Source organism: Lepidochelys olivacea, assembly GCF_965140295.1.
Source record: "Lepidochelys olivacea isolate rLepOli2 genome assembly, chromosome: 7".
NCBI lineage: Eukaryota > Metazoa > Chordata > Testudines > Cheloniidae > Lepidochelys > Lepidochelys olivacea.
Genome location: NC_140417.1, coordinates 107,329,026 through 107,347,687, shown reverse-complemented (window position 1 = coordinate 107,347,687; position 18,662 = coordinate 107,329,026). Strand labels below are relative to the sequence as shown.

Below are 18,662 nucleotides of genomic sequence, written 5' to 3'. Positions count from 1 at the left end.
CTGTTTTCCTGCCACAGAACAAACTGTGGGAACAGAAAAAGTTTTTGGTCAGCAGCGTGGAAACGTCAACAAAGTCTTCCCTTGGGGAAGGAATTAAATTTGCTAGTGTCTTGGAGTAGTTGTTTAAGCAGTTTCTTAAGACACTTTTCAGAGTAGCAGCCGTGTTAGTCTGTATTCGCAAAAAGAAAAGGAGTACTTGTGGCACCTTAGAAACTAACAACTCCGATGAAGTGAGCTGTAGCTCACGAAAGCTTATGCTCAAATAAATTTGTTAATCTCTAAGGTGCCACAAGTACTCCTTTTCTTTTTGTTAAGACACTGTTACGTGTATTATTTCAAAATATATTATAATATTTACCTGTTAGCCTATGATGGCTCAATAGGACCTTGTTTCAGAGTCTCATCTGTGAGATTGGAGAGGCAAGGTGGGTGAGGTAATATATTCTATTGGACCAACTTCTGTTGGTGAGATGGACATGCTTTCAAGTTTACACAGAGCTCTTCTTCAGATCTGGGAAATGAACTCAGAGTGTAACAGCTAAATACAAGGTGGAACAGATATGTGTTAACAATTTATGTTAAACAATTTCAAGGGATCATTCAAGGTGAAGTGGCCTATTAACACCTCTCTAGTCATTGATGGGGAGGGGGTAAATTAGTGAGTTATAGATCGTTGTAATAAACCATAAATCCAGTGTGTCTCTGCTGTTCGTGATTTTTAGTATCTAGCAAAGTTATGAATTTAAGATCCAGGCTCGTCTTTTGAAGGCGTTGTGCAGGTTTCCTTTGAGAATAAGGACAGAGAGGTCAGATATAGAGTGATTGCTTTGTGAAAAGGGTTCATCCACAGGTGTTTTTTGGTCATGTTGTGGGATTTCCATTTCAGATGCAGGGCCGTCCTTAGGCGTACCCGGCTGTGTAGGGCACCTGAAAATTTGGGGCACCACCAGCCCAGCAGGTAAGAGCGGGTCAGCTCCTGAACACCTAGCGCATGCTGCAGTCTCCTTAGGCAGGGGCCATATTAACAGAGCCGAATGCGTCAGCGCAGCACATTCTGTGTGAGGGAGAGGGTACAGGGGTCTCTGTGGGGAACTGTGATTCTCCACCGCCGTGAGGTGGGCCGGGCGGCTCGGTATCCTTTGCTGCCTCGTCCCACCCCCCTAGGCTGCAAGCCCGAGGTGCCGCTGTGTCTGCTCTGTACGAAGCTCGGTGTGTGTCAGTAATGGGGGGCAGTGGGTTCTTCTGGGGGTCTGCGGGTGGGGGTGGTGGCTGTGCCCCAAGTCAGGCATACGGGCACCAGTTTAATAAAACTAGGTAGGGCCCCATAAATCGTAAGGATGGTCCTGTTCAGACGGCAAAATGATGAGATTGAACATCCTCAACTGTTGTTGATTTTAATGGGAGTCGAGAGCATTCACCATTCTATGATGAGCCACTTTATCTCTTGGGAGAACCCATCCTGAAATTTGGTATGATCTCTGAGCCAGATCCTGCTCCCTTTGAAACCAATGGGAGTTTTGACAGTAACTTCAACAGGAAAAAGCTAGGGCTCCTATTAAGGATATGTCTGCACAGCAAAGAAAAACCCATGGCTGGCTGAGTGAGGCTCGCAGGGCCAAGGCGGTGGGGTTGTTTCATTGCTGTGTAGACTTCAGGACTCAGGCTGGAGCCTAAGATCTGGGACCATCACACCTCACAGGGTCCTAAAGCTCGGACTCCAGCTTGAGCCCAGAAGTCTACACAGCAATTAAACAGCCCTAAAGCCTGAGCTCAATGAGTCCGAGCTTGTAGAGGCCAGCTACGGGTTTTCTTTGCTGTGTAGACATACCCTAAAGGCTTAATCCTGCGCCCATGGGAGCAGGTTCAGGCACTGTACATAAGCACAGCACCAAATAACATAAAAAACCCCCCTCCAATTTAAAAAAAGTTACCATTCTATTCTATCATGGTAATAAAATACCCTACAAGCTTATGGTGTTTTATGGACTACTAGAGCCCAATTCTTTTCTTACACCCACATAGTGTCATCAGCTTTAGTTAGCTACTCTTGCTTTATTCCAGAACATGAGAGCAGATTTAGGCCAACAGTCTGGAATTTCATCATAAGGCAAAAAGTAAAGAGAGTATTTGTAATATTTTGGTGGAGGGTTCCTTGGGGAATACACCTGCATTTTACACTACTGGAAATGAAGTCTGAACTACTGTGCAGGCTATGTTTTGAGTATCTTGAGTCAATCATAACAGTGAGTTGATAAATTAGGAAAATGAGCTTGTAGTAACCCCCTAAGTAGAGAACAATTCCATCCTTGTTTTTAATCTCCTTGTGTAGATTGGATGAACAAAAAGTTCTGAACTTTTTACACAAGGAAATAATCCATTGGGCTTAAATTCTGGAAGTCAGGAGTAATTCCATTATAATCAATGAAGTTACACTGGTGCAAAATGGTGGGAAGTGAAGATCAGGCCCTGTTTGTGTGAAATATGTATGAAATCAGTCAGGCCCGCTGCCTGTAAGTGGAGTTTTGTCTAAGTGAGGGCAGCAGGATAAGATTTCATTGAGTGTTAAGGATGTTAAAACCAAATGCTTTTATCTAAAACTCAATGGAAAAATAGTACTTCTAATGTAGTAAGTTGACAGACTTAACATTACAATTCCAGACTCCGTATGAATTCAAGGTAGTATAAGAATTTAAAAAATTATTTGAATACAGTTAAAACCAAAAAGTTTCAAATGAGCTGTCCATCAGAACTAACTTTGGCAAAGAAAATCCCTAACCACTCAGATGATATACACAGTGCTTGTGGTAACTGAGAAACATAGCAACAAAGTTGTATTTTGAGGAGAGTCTGCCAGCTTCAGCAAAAACAATGTTGGAGAAGAGATCAGGGAGGAGCATCACAGAAGGAACCCTTAGAAAGCTATTTTCCCTTGATGCGTTGGAGATGAAGAACATTATGAGCCTTAACGTTAGGAGAAAAAAGGATGGGGAGACAAAGCTTCAAATCTCTTGATTATACGATGAAGGTTTACAGTTTTTCGTTTCTTCTAGTTATCTGGCTTAACCTAATTATTGTGTGATACTGGATCTCTTGCATCACAATGGGGAATGAAAACAGCCGCACAGAAAATCAGGTGGGTGTGATAAAACTTTCCTTCCCCCTTGTTCTTACTGCCTATCTTAGAGCAAGTCTTTTCAGAGAACTGCTCATTTTCCTGATGTGTTAAATTCTGCTCTGTAATACCCATGCAAGACCAAGGAGTTTAATGAATGCAACTGCGGGCAAAATCTGGGCCTTAAAGAGTAAACTGTTATATTAGTTTCCTCCTCTTTCAAGATAACTGTCTAGTTTACATGTGTTGATCCAGGCATTTATACCTTGCTCAGCACAAGAGTCTTCTAGTATTTAATTTTGGTGGAAGGTGATCTTGGATTATTTGTCTGATAAATGTACAGATGTGTTTATCCTTCAAACATTTTATTTTTTAAATCACTGCAGTGAAAAGTACCTGTAATCGTTCCCTTTGCTAAATATATGGCTAGCTAGAGCCAATGTAACTGTAAGGGCTGCAAATAGTGAGTTGTAGATGCTTCAACACCTCTCAGGATTTGGCCCATTGATTACATGTGAGAAAAAGTTGTGATTGGCCCCTTGTTTTAGGAGCTGGAGATCACCGGAACACAGCAGCTGTCTGGCCATGCCACATTTCTTCTTTACGCTGGGGCTGGGAGTGGGATCTCATAGAGTTGATTATGCTGACTCTATATGTCTACACAGCAGTAAAAAGCTGGCAGCTGGTCTGGGTCAGCTGATTTGGGCTCGCAGAACTCAGGCTGAAGGGCTATAAAACTGCACTGTAGACTTCAGGCTTGGGCTGGAGCCTGGGCTCTGAGACCCTGCAAGCAGGGAGGGTCCCAGAGTCTGGCTCTAGCCCTACACTGCAATTTTATATCCCTGCAGCCCAAACCCCGCAAGCCTTTAGCTGACCCAGGCCAGCAGCAGCTGTGCCACAGGTCTTTTATTGCCATACATCTCTATCCTTGGGGTATCACCCGCTGACTGGCTAAGTGAGCTTTCCACCTGCCATGTGCAGCTGGAGTGGTACTGAGAAGGCTGGACAAATGCCAGATCTGGCCCAAACCATTTGCAACATTGTGATTTAAAAAAAAAAAAAAAAGGACACAAGCCCAAATTATTTTCAGGGTCTCTTGTTAACAGAAAATGCACTATTAGGCAGATAACATTACAAATAATTAGAATTAAAAGAATCACTGAAATCTGCAAAGCATCCATTGAAAAGATTTGTTATGTTTTGCTTATCAAGTGATCCAAACTCACGTTTTAGTTAATAAATGTTTAACTATATTTGTTTTTAGTCAGAAGTTGTTGGCACAAATAAAGTCATCCTAATACCACCCAATGAAGGAACACAGCAGGTATTAGACAATGAAAATGATTTGCATGGTTTGTGTTTCAACATTTTAACATAAGTCTTGGCTGTTTGTTTGACATGCATGACCTTTTGGCTTTTCTCTTCTTGATGCTGACTGCAAATTTAGTAAGCAGTCATGTATATGTTTCCAGGAGGTTGTCAAAAAAAAAAAATCAAAATCTAGTTACTTTTAAACATGTGTTTAGTTGTTCAGTAACATTCTATGCTATTAGAGAAATGTCCAATGCTAGTATGTTATTGCATTGCCAGCTTTCCTTCCTGTTTTTTATGAATTAAGATGGAGAAATGAATTTTGTTGATGGAGCCAATACCAATTCACATGTGGTGTTGATATATTTATCAGGTAGCAACATCCCAAAATTCCAGCACTGAGATGTGTCATGAACAAAATGTACAAGCACAAATCAAAGATGGGAGACTGTATGCTAAATTTAGCACTAACTTAAAAGTTAGAAGGTCTGTTTATTAATTCTGAGCATGCAAGAATGTGCTAGGAGCTTCACAGAAAAGGAGTAAAAGACACAGTCCTGCTGCAGAGAGTATACAATCTACATTCAAAAATCACACAACAAGTAATGGTAATAAAGGGATAAAGTGAAGCAGAAAGTTCTAGGTTTAGAACTGAACTTGGCACTTTTAAGGTTCAAGTTGGCTCTGGCAGTGAATGAGTTCTCAGCTGCTGTGTGATTTTTAACACCCCAGCTCCCTTCCCCCCCACCCCACCCCCGGTCATCCTAGAAACAGGGAAAAAGTTACTTTCAGAAAATTATTCTTGGTGGTGGCATAACACATTAAAATCCCTGTATTTCTAACTCAGTGGAAGCCAAAAGTCACATTTCCTTTGAAAAGCAACAGTTCAAATTAAGGGGAAATTGTGTTGTTACATTCAAGGAGAGTTAGTGACAACAAAAGTTTTGGCCCAGATTGTGCAATTAAGGCCTAGTCCTTATTAGTGTTATGTTCACAACATACACACAGAGAAGTTAGATTAAAAACAAAATACTCTTGCTGGAAGGTTGCAGCGTAACACCACTTTATGCCTTAAAATTCAGAACAACAATCCACAAGGGAGGGAGGGGGAGAGACAGAGAGAGAGAGAGCTGCAGGCCACTCAATAAAACGGAGGCACACCTCACCCTACCTGACCTTTTGGCTGGCTGTAGACAGAGGGTATGTCTACACTGCAATTAAATACCTGTGGCTGGCCCGTGCCAGCCGACTTGGACTTGGGGGCTTGGGCTAAAATAGCCCCTTAGCCCAAGCCCCGCAAGTTCAAGTCAGCTGACACAGGCCGGCCGCAGGGGTTTTAATTGCTGTGTAGACATATCCTGACTGTTGTAGGTCCAGATGGCACCCTTCCCTAGAGAGTCCTCTAGCCTGCTAGTGCAACCCATGCCTTTTTGATGTGGCACTAGAGTTTGATGAGTCTGCTACAGCCATGCTAAGAGAGACACGTCTTTTAGCTCATGCTGTAGATGCTCATGTCTTAAGCTCCAGAGATCCCAGGTTTGATCCCAGCCACTGACCACCGGGATCTGTCAGTGTTACACAAGCAGGACCGGGAAACCCTTCACCCTTAAAGTGATAGCTTGGGATTTTAACACAGTTTTTAATACACTTCAAGTAGCTGCTATGCAGAGTCACCTTTTCCTAGGGGAAAACCTGTGGGAGGCACAATGACTTCTGGCACTCCAGGAGAGCCCAGTCACTGTGCTTCCCGTTAGGTATTTAAAAACACAGCAACTGTCACTAGGGTTGCCAACTTTCTAATTGCACAAAACCAAACACCCTTGCCCTGCCCCCTTCTCTGCCCTTTCCCTGAGGCCCTGGACCTGCTCCTTCTCCGAAGCCCTGCCCCCCACTCATTCCATATCTGTCCCTCCGTCACTCGCTCTCCCCCAACCTCACTCACTTTCACCTGGCAGGGGGTTGGGATGAGGGAGCGGGGGTGAGAGCTCTGGCTGAGGGTGCAGGCTCTGGGGTGGCTTCGGGGTGTAGGAGGGGGTTCTGGGCTGGAGCCGAGGGGTTTTGAGTGGGTCAGGGAGTTGGGGTGCGGGAGAGGGTTGGGGTGCATGCTCCGGGAGGGAGTTTGGGTGCGTAAGGGGGTTCCAACCTGGAGCAGGGGGTTGCGGTGTGAGGTCTGGGAAGGAGTTAGGGTGCGGGAGGGGGGTTCCAACCTAGGGCAGAGGGTTTGAGTTGCAGGCTCCAGCTGGGCGGCACTTACCTCAGGCGACTCCCGGTCAGCAGCATAGGGGGGCTAAGGCCAGCTACCTGCCTGCCCTGGCTCCACACGGTTCCTGGAAGCGGCCAGCATGGCCATCCCTTACATGGTGGGGCCAGGCAGCTCTGCGTGCTCCCCATGGCCGCAGGCACTGTGCCCACAGCTCCCATTGGCCGTGGTTCCCAGACAATGGGAGCTTTGGAAGTGGGTGTTTGGGGTGGGGACAGCGCGCGGAGCTTCCCTGATCACACCTGAGCCTAGAGGCCACAGGGACATGCTGACCGCTTCCGGAGCCAGGGCAGGTTCCCTCTGCCTTAGCCAAAAGGGCCCGGTCAGCAGTTTCCGGTCAAAAACCAGATGCCTGGCAACCCTATATGAAGCCCGGGTTGCTGTTTTCTGTTGTCATACTTAACATGAGGTCTAAGAAGCCCAGAATTTCCAGGGGGCAACAGACAGCTGCCCAACAACCCAGTGATGTCGATCACATGGGCAGGTGAAAACCACAGAGCAGTTCCCAGAAATCTGAGAGCCGTTCCGTAGCTGTAACGCATTTGTCCCCAAGTGCACTTTTTTTAAGCATCTGCTGCACACATTCATGCAGTTCAGGGCTGAAGCACGCTGGTGGGTTGTTGTGAAGAAGCTTACGTTGACGCAGCCTGCGCTGCACCTGTTCTGGGGAGAAATAGTTCAGCCTCCTCAGTCGTGCAAAAAGGTCATAAACACCCACAGTGCAAGGAGTGCAACCTTTGGGTTCAGGCTGCCATTGCTTTTTCTGAAAGGGGAAAAGAAACGTGGTGTGTGAGAGAGGGAGATTAAGACAGTGGCTGAGTATGGAAGCACAGCATTTTTACATTTTTAATTTTTTTTTTTTTTACATGCGCAGTTAGAGATTTCTAACTTATGACTCAGAAGGAGGAAAATAACAGACTACTGTAGGGTCATAAGATTAAAAAGTCTCGGAGCAGAATTATTTTAAAATTGCTTTTGCTTTCTTTTCACAATTGCCTAAACTTTGTCCTGTTAGTGTCGATTATAAAATGGCATGGAAAAACCTCCATGATAATTGGCACCCTTATCAGGGAGACTAAAGACTGAAGGGTTGTGAAAGCTGAATTACTTTACCCACAGAAGTAGTCCCTCCAAGGTTTCTTTTAAGACACATTGATATAAAGCATGAGTAGTTGTTGTTATTATTTTTATTATTATTGTATTTGCTTTACCATAGTGCCTATGAGGCCTAGTGAAGGACCAAGGCCATTGTACTTGGGCCACTGACAGAACAAAAAGATCCCTGCCCCCAGAAAGCTGCCACTGCCTTTGCAATGTTGGTAGAGAACTCCTCATGTTGGAGCTCTGTCAAGCAGCAACTTCTGTGTTCGTTAGAGGCTTATCTACATGGTGCCTTAGTGCACACCAGTGGGGGGTTGTTTTCTAGTGGGCACTAACTGGCTGTGTCGACCCTGTTGAGGTGCCCTAAAAGTTTCCCAGTGTGCTTCTCCTTGCTCCAGAAGTTGTGACCTGGAGGCACTGACCACTTGCAGTAGCACACTCTGCGCCCCCCACCCCGCAACCCTAATCTCGGACTGATGCAGAGGGGAGGCCTGGGTGTGTGTGTTGGAGAATGAGCCACCCTGCACTCACCCCAGATGTGGGGTGGGCCTGGCTCCCTACTCCGGGTGTTGCAAATTGGCACATGTGGTTGCAGAGCTGCTCCGGTTTGGCCTGGGTGCAGGGTTGCAGTGCCCTGAGTAGGGAGCTGGACCCTCTCCGATGGGACAGGAGCCTCCACTGCTGGGTGAGTTCCTGGGTCTTCCCCTCCATGCTGGGCTAGGATTAAGGTTATGGTGCTGTGGCGAAGGGTGCTGCTGCAGGAGGAGGAGTTCACCCATCAACCCGGGACGGGAGGCTGCACCTGCCACTGTTCCATTTGTTATTGCAATATCATACAGCACAATAAAATCTCGTCTGAGGCACTGACAACACCGAAGACCTCAGTACTAAAAATATAATTTACCTGGCAGAGGAGATTGCAGTAAAGTATAGTGACCTTGCCAACAAGGATGGGATGAAAATGCAAATGATGGACCTGACCTTGCAAGGAACTCTGCTCAAACAATTCTCTACAACCATTTTTACAAAGTGATTTTTAGGGCTGTCAAGCAATTAAAAAAAAATTAATCATTGTTAATTGTGCTGTTAAACAATAATAGAATACTATTTATATCAATATTTGTGGATGTTTTCCACATTTTCATATATATTGATTTCAATTACAACACAGAATACAAAGTGCACAGTGTTCATTTTATATTTATTTATTATAAATATTTGCACTGTAAAAATAAAATAAATAGTATTTTTCAATTTACCTAATACAAGAACTGTAGTGCAATCTCTTTATCATGAAAGTTGAACTTACAAATGTAGAATTATGTAAAAAAACAACAACCCTGCATTGAAAAATAAAACAACGTAAAACTTTAGACCCTACAAGTCCACTCAGTCTGACTTTTTGTTCAGCCAATCGCTCAGACAAACAAGGTTGTTTACATTTGCAGGAGATAATGCTGCCTGCTGCTTGTTTACAATGTCACCTGAAAGTGAGAACAGGTGTTCACCTAGCACTGTTGTTGCTGGCGTTGCAAGATATTTATGGGCCAGATGCTTCAGCCACCATTCCAGAGGACACATCCATGCTGCTGATGGGTTCTGCTCAATAACGATCCAAAGCAGAGTGGACCAACACATGTTCATTTTCATCATCTGAGTCAGATGCCTCCAGCAGAAGGTTGATTTTCTTTTTTGATTGTTTGGGTCCTGTAGTTTCCGCATTGGAGTGTTGCTCATTTAAGATTTCTGAAATCATGCTCCACATCCTGCCCTGACCAGATTTTGGAAGGCACTTCAGATTCTTAAATCTTAAGCTGAGTGCTGTAGTTATCTTTAGAAATCTCACGTTGGTACATTCTTTGCGTTTTTGTCAAATGCGCAGTGAAAGTGTTCTTAAAAAGACATTCTGGGTCGTCATCCAAGACTGTTATCACAAGAAATATATGGCGGAATGCAGATAAAACACAGGGCAGGAGACATACAATTCTCCCCCAAGGAGTTCAGTCACAAATTTAATTAACACATTTTTTTTTTTAAATGAGCGTCATCAGCATGGAAACATGTCCTCTGGAATGGTGGCCAAAGCATGAAGTGGCATACAAATGTTTAGCATATCTGGCACATAAATACCTTGCAATGTCGGCTGCAGAAGTGCCATGCGAATATCTGCTCTCACTTTCAGGTGACATTGTAAATAAGTGGGCAGTATTATCTCCTGTAAATATAAACAAATGTGTTTGTCTTAGTGATTGACTGAACAAAAAGTAGGACAGAGTGGACTTGTAGGCCCTAAAGTTTTTTACATTGTTTTGTTTTTGTTTTTTTTAACAAAAAAAATCTACATTTGTAAGTTGTGCTTTCACGATAGAGATTGCGCTATGGTACTTGTATGAGGTGAATTAAATACTATTTCTTTTGTTTATCATTTTTACATTGCAAATATTTGTAATACAAATTATATAAAGTGAGTACTGCACTTTGTATTCTGGTTGTAACTGAAATAAATATATTTAAAAATGTAGAAAAACATCCAAAATATTTCATAAATTTCAGTTGGTATTCTATTGTTTAACAGTGCGATTAATCGCAATTAATTTTTTTAATCACAATTAATGTTTTGAGTTAATCATGTGAACTATGGTTAATCGACAGCCCTAGTGATTTCCCATCCACATGATCGACACAACTATGTTATCAGAAACCTTTTTCAAGAATCCCTCTTGTAAACTCTTTTTTTCTGACCAGTTTTATAGTGTAGATGGAACATTAATACACACACACACACACACACACAGGCACTCCTGTCTAATAGTTGTTAGGGTATTAGATTAGTGTTTCAGGCAAGTGGCAGTATCCCACTTTGTGTATTGGATGTACTATGAATAGCAGCCTATTCTTTTCACAAGGGCTAGGCTGCAGTTTTAAGAAATTAATTTAATTCATAAGTATAACAAGAATACTGACGAATGCTCTACTATTCAGAGTTTTAGATGAACAAATTTTCCACTACCCTTTTCTGCAATCAGTTCAGGGCAGTAAAATGAGCAGTGTCCTGGCGGCGAAGTGTTACAGATGGACCACTTTTTTAGAGGATCATGTACACATTTTTTTCACTTGATAATAGCCTGCTAAGTCACACATGTGCAAACCATTTGGCTGAAAAGATGTGTGGCCTGCTGTCTTTAACAGTTAACATGTGTTACCCTCCCTATTTGGTCAGCTTGGCAGTTGTTTCTGAAATCTGATTCCTGACACCATGGGGATGACCTTTGGTCCACTTCCCAGCATTCACCTGCAGTCAGATTGTTCACCATAAGCTTCTTACGGAGGAAGTTGTTGACTTGGAGTGAATGAACTGATGATTCAAACAGACAAACTTTTAAACTAATCTAAGAAATAATTTGTAGCTCATGTTAGAAAAGAGCAATGGAAGATGTGGAGAAAATAAAAGGTAAGAGCTAGTTTATTGATTAAGACTTCCAAAGCTTTGTTCCATCTCTTTTTTCCCCCCTTCCCAATAAACACTATTAGAAGCTATGAGAAATGGAAACTGAGTGTAACTCTTCAAAGATTACTTTCAACTAGAGTCAGAACGATGGCATGTTCCAACAACTGCCATAAAAGGATGTGTGTTTAATGTAGGAATGTACCATAGGGGAAGATTTAAAAGGAAGCAACTTCCTTCATTCAAAGAAGAAAAAAAATAGCATCTACCCATTCCTTGTGTTTAAGTACAAATTTCTACTTTTAAAACAATCGTTTTAGTGGTGCCTTATCAAGAGCTTACTGATCTGTTGGGGAAACTGTCAGACCTCTTGGAATTTTGTAATACAATACCATGGCAGCAGCTAATGCTGTTGCTAGGGCTTTAAATCAGACTGGGAGATTCAATGAGCGTTCAGGGAACCGTATTGTGAATAGAATCAAATGCTGTATTAAAGCAACTTTCTGATTCAATAATGTTTGCCATAGTATAAGGGTGGATTTTACTGGATAATTTAAATCTCTTGGATTCTAAAATCATTTAATAATAGACTATTCTTGTAAATCATTGGTCTCTTTAGCCCCTGGTCAAACAGACTGCACCAGAAGAAAACAATTATTGGGATACTGATAGCTGATCTTTGTACATTTGCCTTGTGCTTTCATAAGCGATCTGTCCTTTTGGAAGGATTAAATACAGTCCCTAATTATATTTCCTTTTCCAGAAGAAATAATTTTACTCCCTTAAGTATAATACAGGCTTAAAGAAAAATGCAGTATTGAGATATTTGCTGTTTCTTCTGATATTTGCATATCCTCAATGTCAGTCACTCTTAACTGTGACTTTTTTCTGATTTAAAAAATTGTCTCATCAATGATCATTGAATAAAAATTAAAAAAATGTCATGCTCCACTGACTGGTAAAATTGCAGTGAAAAATTGCAGTGTCAAATCACTTCAGAGATTTCAAGAGGTCAAACAAGTAGTAATCTTTAATTTCATATGCATGCTTTCTTTTAATGTCAGCTCTCTAACTGTACGTTTTGTGTAATGAACGCTATTCATGGTGAAAAAAGAATTGTGGTGGAATCCGATCCTGTAACTTTCTACCTTAACAAGAATGTATTGTGGGGAAAATCTAGTACAGCAATTTGTTTGCATATCTTTGTGATTTGAATTCTGAACAAATTGACAAAACAGTTGAATTTTGTTTCTCTGCCGCTCGGCATAGACTCACAAGTGCATACCCTTTTATGAGGGAAAAGTAGCAGTGAACTAGAAATCTGCTAACACAAACCTACTTTAAAATGCAGTTCTTGATCACTTAAAAGGTAATGTTCCTCTTTTGGTTTAAAGACCTACACCTTGATTGTTGTGTTTTTTTTTTTTTTAAGATCCTGATTTTGGGCCCTGTTAGCTATTGAATATTAGATATTGAAAATTTAGTTGCCTGGCTATGTGTTCTTGCCTAACTAGATGAGAAGTGTTTTTTATTTTCCTGTCATTGATGATGGTCCAGACACCTGCCAGTGTGGGAATGAGAGGGCAAGAATGAGATTTGCCTTCAAACTGTTGAGTACCATTGAGCCAATATATACATCTCTGTGAAAGTTATGCTTGTTTAGAACAGCTATATTCAGAAAATATATAACATGGCCAAGTTCTACCCTCAGCCAATCAGAGTTGTACAGGAAAAGCTGAAGGCTGATTATGGGCCATAATCTCTTAAATACTAAGTCACTGACAACAGAAAGATATTTAGAAAAAATATTAAAAAATATTAGAGCCAGCATTCTAAACTGAATTGAATTAGTCACAGAAGATTTTCTCCTACTTATTTACAGTGGGGAAAAAAACTTCTAAATGATTTATAACTTTCAATTTGTGCCTATAGCTAGCCTATGGAACCATATTCTCATTACTGTTGTTCTTGTCCTCTCACCCCTCTTCCTATTACTGTTTGTTACACACATTTTTCATTGCTTCTTAGTTTAATAGATTTTAAAATAATTGGGACAGGGCCCAATGCACCTTCCTATATGCCTCGTACAAAGAGGCCCTGACCTTGGCATATATTATACTGTAATATAAACAAGTACATAATATAAATTAACATGTGTGCACGTAGGTAACCTATAAGTTGTGGTAATGAATAATACAGGGATCAGCAACCTTTGACTCGCGGCCTGTCCGGGAAATCTGCTGGTGGGCCGGATGGTTTGTTTACCTGCAGCGTCCGCAGGTTCGGTCAATCACAGCTCCCACTGGCCACGGTTCGCCATTCCAGGCCAATGGGGGCTGCGGGAAGGGCATCCAGCACATTCCTTGGCCCGCGCCGCAGCCCCCATTGGCCTGGAACGGCGAACCGTGGCCAGTGGGAGCTGCGATTGGCCGAACCTGCAGATGCTGCAAGTCAACAAACCGTCCCGACCCGCGAGTGGATTTTCCTGATGGGCCACATGCCAAAGGTTGCCAATCCCTGGAATAGTAGATGTCACACATAAAACAACACAAAACCTGCCAAATCATTCTGGTCCCAAAGTATTCTGGGAAGCAACAGATTTTCTAGAAAAATTGGATGTACATGACAGTGCAATATGACACAATACAGGGTCTGGAAGAATCCGGTTGTGATGCTGCAAATGTGTAACATGGACATCAGCACTGTTTTTGATCAGGAATATTTACTACCAGTATTATGTGTTTTGGTGACGATACTTTGGTAATTTTGCTATCTGACATGCTGATGAGCAAGAATTTTTTTCAATACCATAATCAGGTCCACCCTATTTATTAACTTCAGGTTAACCATGCTACTTTCAGGATTCAATGGCTTTGGCTGTAAATTTAGAGAACATAAGTTGCCTCTATAGGAAACAGGTTTGATAAATGGCTTTGTACGTAGGAGACATCCCCCATTACCCTTTGGCATTGAAAGTGGGATGACTTCAGGTCAGTAGGACACAGAGGATTTGTAATTTGAAAGAGACCTATGAGTTAAAGAGCTGATCTTGTGAAAGAGATTAATTAGGAATGAGGAGTAGATACCAGGACCATAGTGGGTTAATGCCTAAATTCGTAACTGCATTCCTCTCAACCTGCCTGAGCCTGAAAGTGGGACATCCTGACAGAAAATGTGGTGCTGAAAGCTACCGGTGGTTCATGTGCATAGATTGTTGTTGTTCATGATTTGTAAGGTGAGCCAAAAGGCTCAATCAGAATAAGGGCCCCATTGTGCGAGGTGCTGTACAAGCCCAGAGGGAGACATGGTCCCTGTCCCAAAGCGCTAGTACAATCTAATAACTTTTTAAGTAACCTCAGTTTCCTGATTGAGCATTCTGATATCTCCAATTTAACCCAAACGGTCATTGTGAGCAACTGTTTCTCCACATGCATTACCCACAACCGTGATCTATCAATAGCCTCAGTCCTCTTTCCCATCCTCATCAACATTTATATGAAGGCATTGGGAGATCTGGGGAGACTACGCAGGTTTTAGTGCCAGCAGACAACAGCCACTACTATCTACATTATACACAGAGAGTACAGTCTCCCCCTTTCTTGGCTGAAGTCAGCACCTTGATTAAAGCAATTCACTAAAACTGATCCCAGGAAACATTAAGTTGATGTTAGAAGAAGAGGAAAGTGTTATGCTATACAAAGCACACAGGATCTTTTATAAGAGAGAAGGCAAATACGCCATAGTTATTGAAAATACAACAGTTAGCATATGCTTTTCAGGCACACACACACATACACATCATGCACACAGTCCTGCCAGTTGATGTTTTTATAGTTACCAGTCTGGAGTCTGGATCAATCTAGTGGCCAGCCAGATTGGTCACAGAGGGGAGTTGGGCTTTGTCGGTTGCGATCCGATGCTCCTGGAGTCAGTGGCGTATTAACACCTAGGCCGACAAAATTGCAGGGGCAGCAAATTTATAATAGCAGCCAGAGGTTCTTTCTCCCAGCGCCGGTTCGTGGCCTCCGCCCCCACTCCACCCCTTCCCCGCCCCCTTTCCCACCCCCTCCTTGCCCCTATTGGTCCCCTTCCCCAAATCCCCGCCCCAGCCCCGCCTCCTCTCCTGAGCATGCTACATTCCTCTCTCTTCCCCCCATCCTTCGCGAACCTGTTTTGCACACAAATACTGGCAGGGAGTGGGGAGAAGCAGGACCCGGTGGCGCGCTCAGGGGAGGAGGCGGAGGCGGAGCGGAGTTGAGCCTGGGCGGGGTGCTGCTGGGGCGGGTGGCAATTATTTCAGGGTCTAGGGGCGGCAAAATCATTAATCCGCCACTGCCTGGAGTAGTGTCAAGATGAACCGAAAATCCCATGGCAAAGCACCCTGTTCTTATAGTTCTTTTTCTCTGTTGAAGTCTGGATTTTACTGTGTTAGTTTGTGACAGGTTACTCCTTAATTGGTGTATCTTTTGATGTAAACATTCCAAAACACCTCGGAGAGGGTCATCCTGTACTTAATCACTTGTCTTTAGGGGTGCCAGCCTTTACCCCAGGGTCATCAATTTGACTTCCCTCAGTCATGGATGCGCATTGATGGTACTCTGGCGTAGATAAATCTCCTTAGGCGTCTTTGCCCCTTCTTTCTTGACCATCTGGTTAACAGTGGCCTTCACACCTTATCTTTTCCTGATGCATACATTCCTCATTCACACAGTCTCTCACAGAGAAGACAGAAATTAAACTTCACTAAATCTTGTGGTCAAAAACAGTTTACGTTGTGGCTCAGGCCTTCAACATTCCTTTAATCTAATTAATACAGACACAATACAAGATCCCCTCTTTTACTTACTATACCTTAAACCAAAGAAATGACTAGAGGGCAGTTTATAATGCATATAGGAAACAAGATCCCAGTCTCAGACGGTCATTCCTTTCTGTTATTCATAAAGGGTGGCTGGCAGAATTAATTCAAAGTTTACATCAATTTTTATAGTACAATTATAAAATCCTGTCCCTACAAAAGTACTTGGAAGAATAAGCTTCCTCTGTAACATCCCCAAACAGTTGAAAGCATCTGCACAGCGGTTGTTAGATTGGTCTCTTCCCTTGGGGTTCTTTTATGTTTCTCTGTGCTACTAGAGGCCCAAATAGTTGTGGCAGCAAAAAAAAAAAAAACAAACCCTACATCCATCTGTGAGAGGCCAGAAGATTACGCTCCATCCTATTGGACAGAGAGCTGCCTACTATGATACTCGTATTTGTGACCAGGTTTTGATTATTGCAACTCGTTATATGTAGAAGTAAAGCCACAGACACTGAGAAAAGCTACAGCTAATACAAAATACAGCAGTTTATTTGCTTAGCAGCACAGCTTGCTGTGAGCATATCACCCTAGTACTCCACTCTCTGCACTGCTTTCCCATTTAATTAAGTCCAGTTCAAGGACTGACTTTAGAATAATGGTGCAAAGATCTCCTGAGAGCTCCTTTCCTGCCATGATCATAACTGTTGTTCAAGGTTACGTTCCACTGGAACTACGAAACTGTCAACCAGCAGAGGAAAGGTTCACAAGTGTGGGAGACAGAACATTCAGGTGAGCAGGACTTAGGCTGTACAACTTGCTCCTGCAAGAGTGAGATGAAGACAGAGGTCACGGTTTCCAGAATTAAATGCAAAACACATTTCTTCAATATTCCTTTTTCCCAGTGAATTCTTCATACACACATACATATGTATACGCACCTCTCTTGATAGAGATTTTCTTCTCAAATCTTGGGAACTACTCAGATACTGTAGTGATGGGAGCCGTATACAAACCCAAACAGATGAAAAGCCCACAAGCTGGATGTCCAAACACACAATAAACAACCCTAGAGCTGTCAGCCTATCCCAGCTGAGCGTCTCTGGCTCTCCACTCTGACCATGAAAACTTTGTGTTGGTGTGACAGCGCAGTGTTAATGTGAAAAGTCTGTGTTGGCATGACAGCACAGCATGTTAACAAGGAAAGAAATGTGGTTTCATATGCAAAGTCTTTCTACAATTAAATGTATCAACTTCATTTGTCAATGAAGAAAATAATAATACAAAAACCCAGAACTAGAAATCAATCTTATATACCCATGAGGCTCTACGCAGATGCAGAGGTTCGTATTAGTGGTTGCTGATTCAGGATTGGGCCCTTTGGCTGCACCACCCCAGGGGGCGCATCAAGAAGCATTTTGCCTTGGGGAGGCAGTTCCTCCCAGAGCATCTTGGCACTTAAAAGATGCGTACCTGCCTATGTACCACTTTTAGGGATTCAACTTACCTCTCCTCCCTCTATCTTATGCAGCCAGCCAGATCTACTGACCCCATAGTGAGTAGCAGGTCCAGAAAAATGGCCCCATGTCCTCTCTGCTCATCAACTTTGGTGGCCTTTGCATAGATGGTGCAAGGTGTAGGAAGGCTTTTTGCACCCTCCCTTCACTGAGTAAGGTCCAGGCAGAATTCGACTCTGAGCGGATAACATGTCGTAGTGCCATCTAGGATTGCACCCAATTTGACAATATTTGTGGAGATTCCTGTAAATAAATGTGTGTAGATGTTGCTATGACCTTGCAACTTGGGCTGAAGGTTGGGCTCTGAAGCCCTCCCCCCAACCACCCCACCATGCCCCAGGCTTGAGAGCTTCAGTCCCAGCCTGAGCTGCAATGTCTACATAGGTATTTTTAGCACGTTAGCCCAAGCCCCGCTACCACAAGTCCGTCAACCCCAGCTGGTAGGCTTGCTCCTAGAAGCACTGTAGACATACCCTTAAAGCTTCAGTTGGGTGGGTGGGATGTTGGCAGCCTTCATGCAGAAAATAATACTTAGGACAGCTTCTCTTGTGAATTGAAATACAGGTTTGTGAGCCAGGAAGCTAATATGTTGAAATTTCTGAAACCTTTTCCATTTGTAGGAATGTGAGTGGGGAGACTAATGTGAGAGGGGAGGCTCAGGCTTATGGAAAGCTACTGTAAATAAAAATTCATGCTATATTGATATGATCTCTTGTGCTGCCAACAAGGCTGCATGCTTGGCCTGCCGAGTCCTGAGTAGTGCCTGCTCGTGCTCTGGGCCAGGTTCTCCTCTGACGTCCATTTACAGCTGTGAAAAGTGGATATAACATGTTACCAAGTCAGAATGACATTTCATACCCACTTTGTGTGGGTGTGAATGATTGCACAAGGTACACGGCAGTGGAGAATCAGGCCTTCCTTTTTTTTGTTTTGTTTGTTAACTTCAATTAACCAATGCCAAACCTTGGATCTGAACACTCTTGTAATATTTGAATTTGAAATCTGGCTCTGAATATCTTGCTTTGGGTTCTAGGCTGATTAATGCTGATTTATTTTTATATTATTTTGCAAATTGTTTGTCACCTTTATGAATAAATAAGTTATAGCTTGTTTCCATC

At 42.8% G+C, this 18,662-nt stretch overlaps 1 protein-coding gene across 1 annotated transcript in view; it reads left to right on the top strand.

Annotated features, from left to right (window-relative positions):
- Nucleotides 1-887: 887 nt before the first annotated feature.
- The window catches only part of TACC2 (transforming acidic coiled-coil containing protein 2), a 182,828-nt gene continuing 165,053 nt past the window's right edge, over nucleotides 888-18,662 (top strand). The window contains exons 1-2 of the mRNA XM_084634856.1: nucleotides 888-958; nucleotides 3,051-3,133. Of these exons, the coding sequence (XP_084490982.1) occupies nucleotides 3,101-3,133 (33 nt within the window). The 5' untranslated portion in view covers nucleotides 888-958; nucleotides 3,051-3,100. The remainder of the gene's footprint in view (nucleotides 959-3,050; nucleotides 3,134-18,662) is intronic.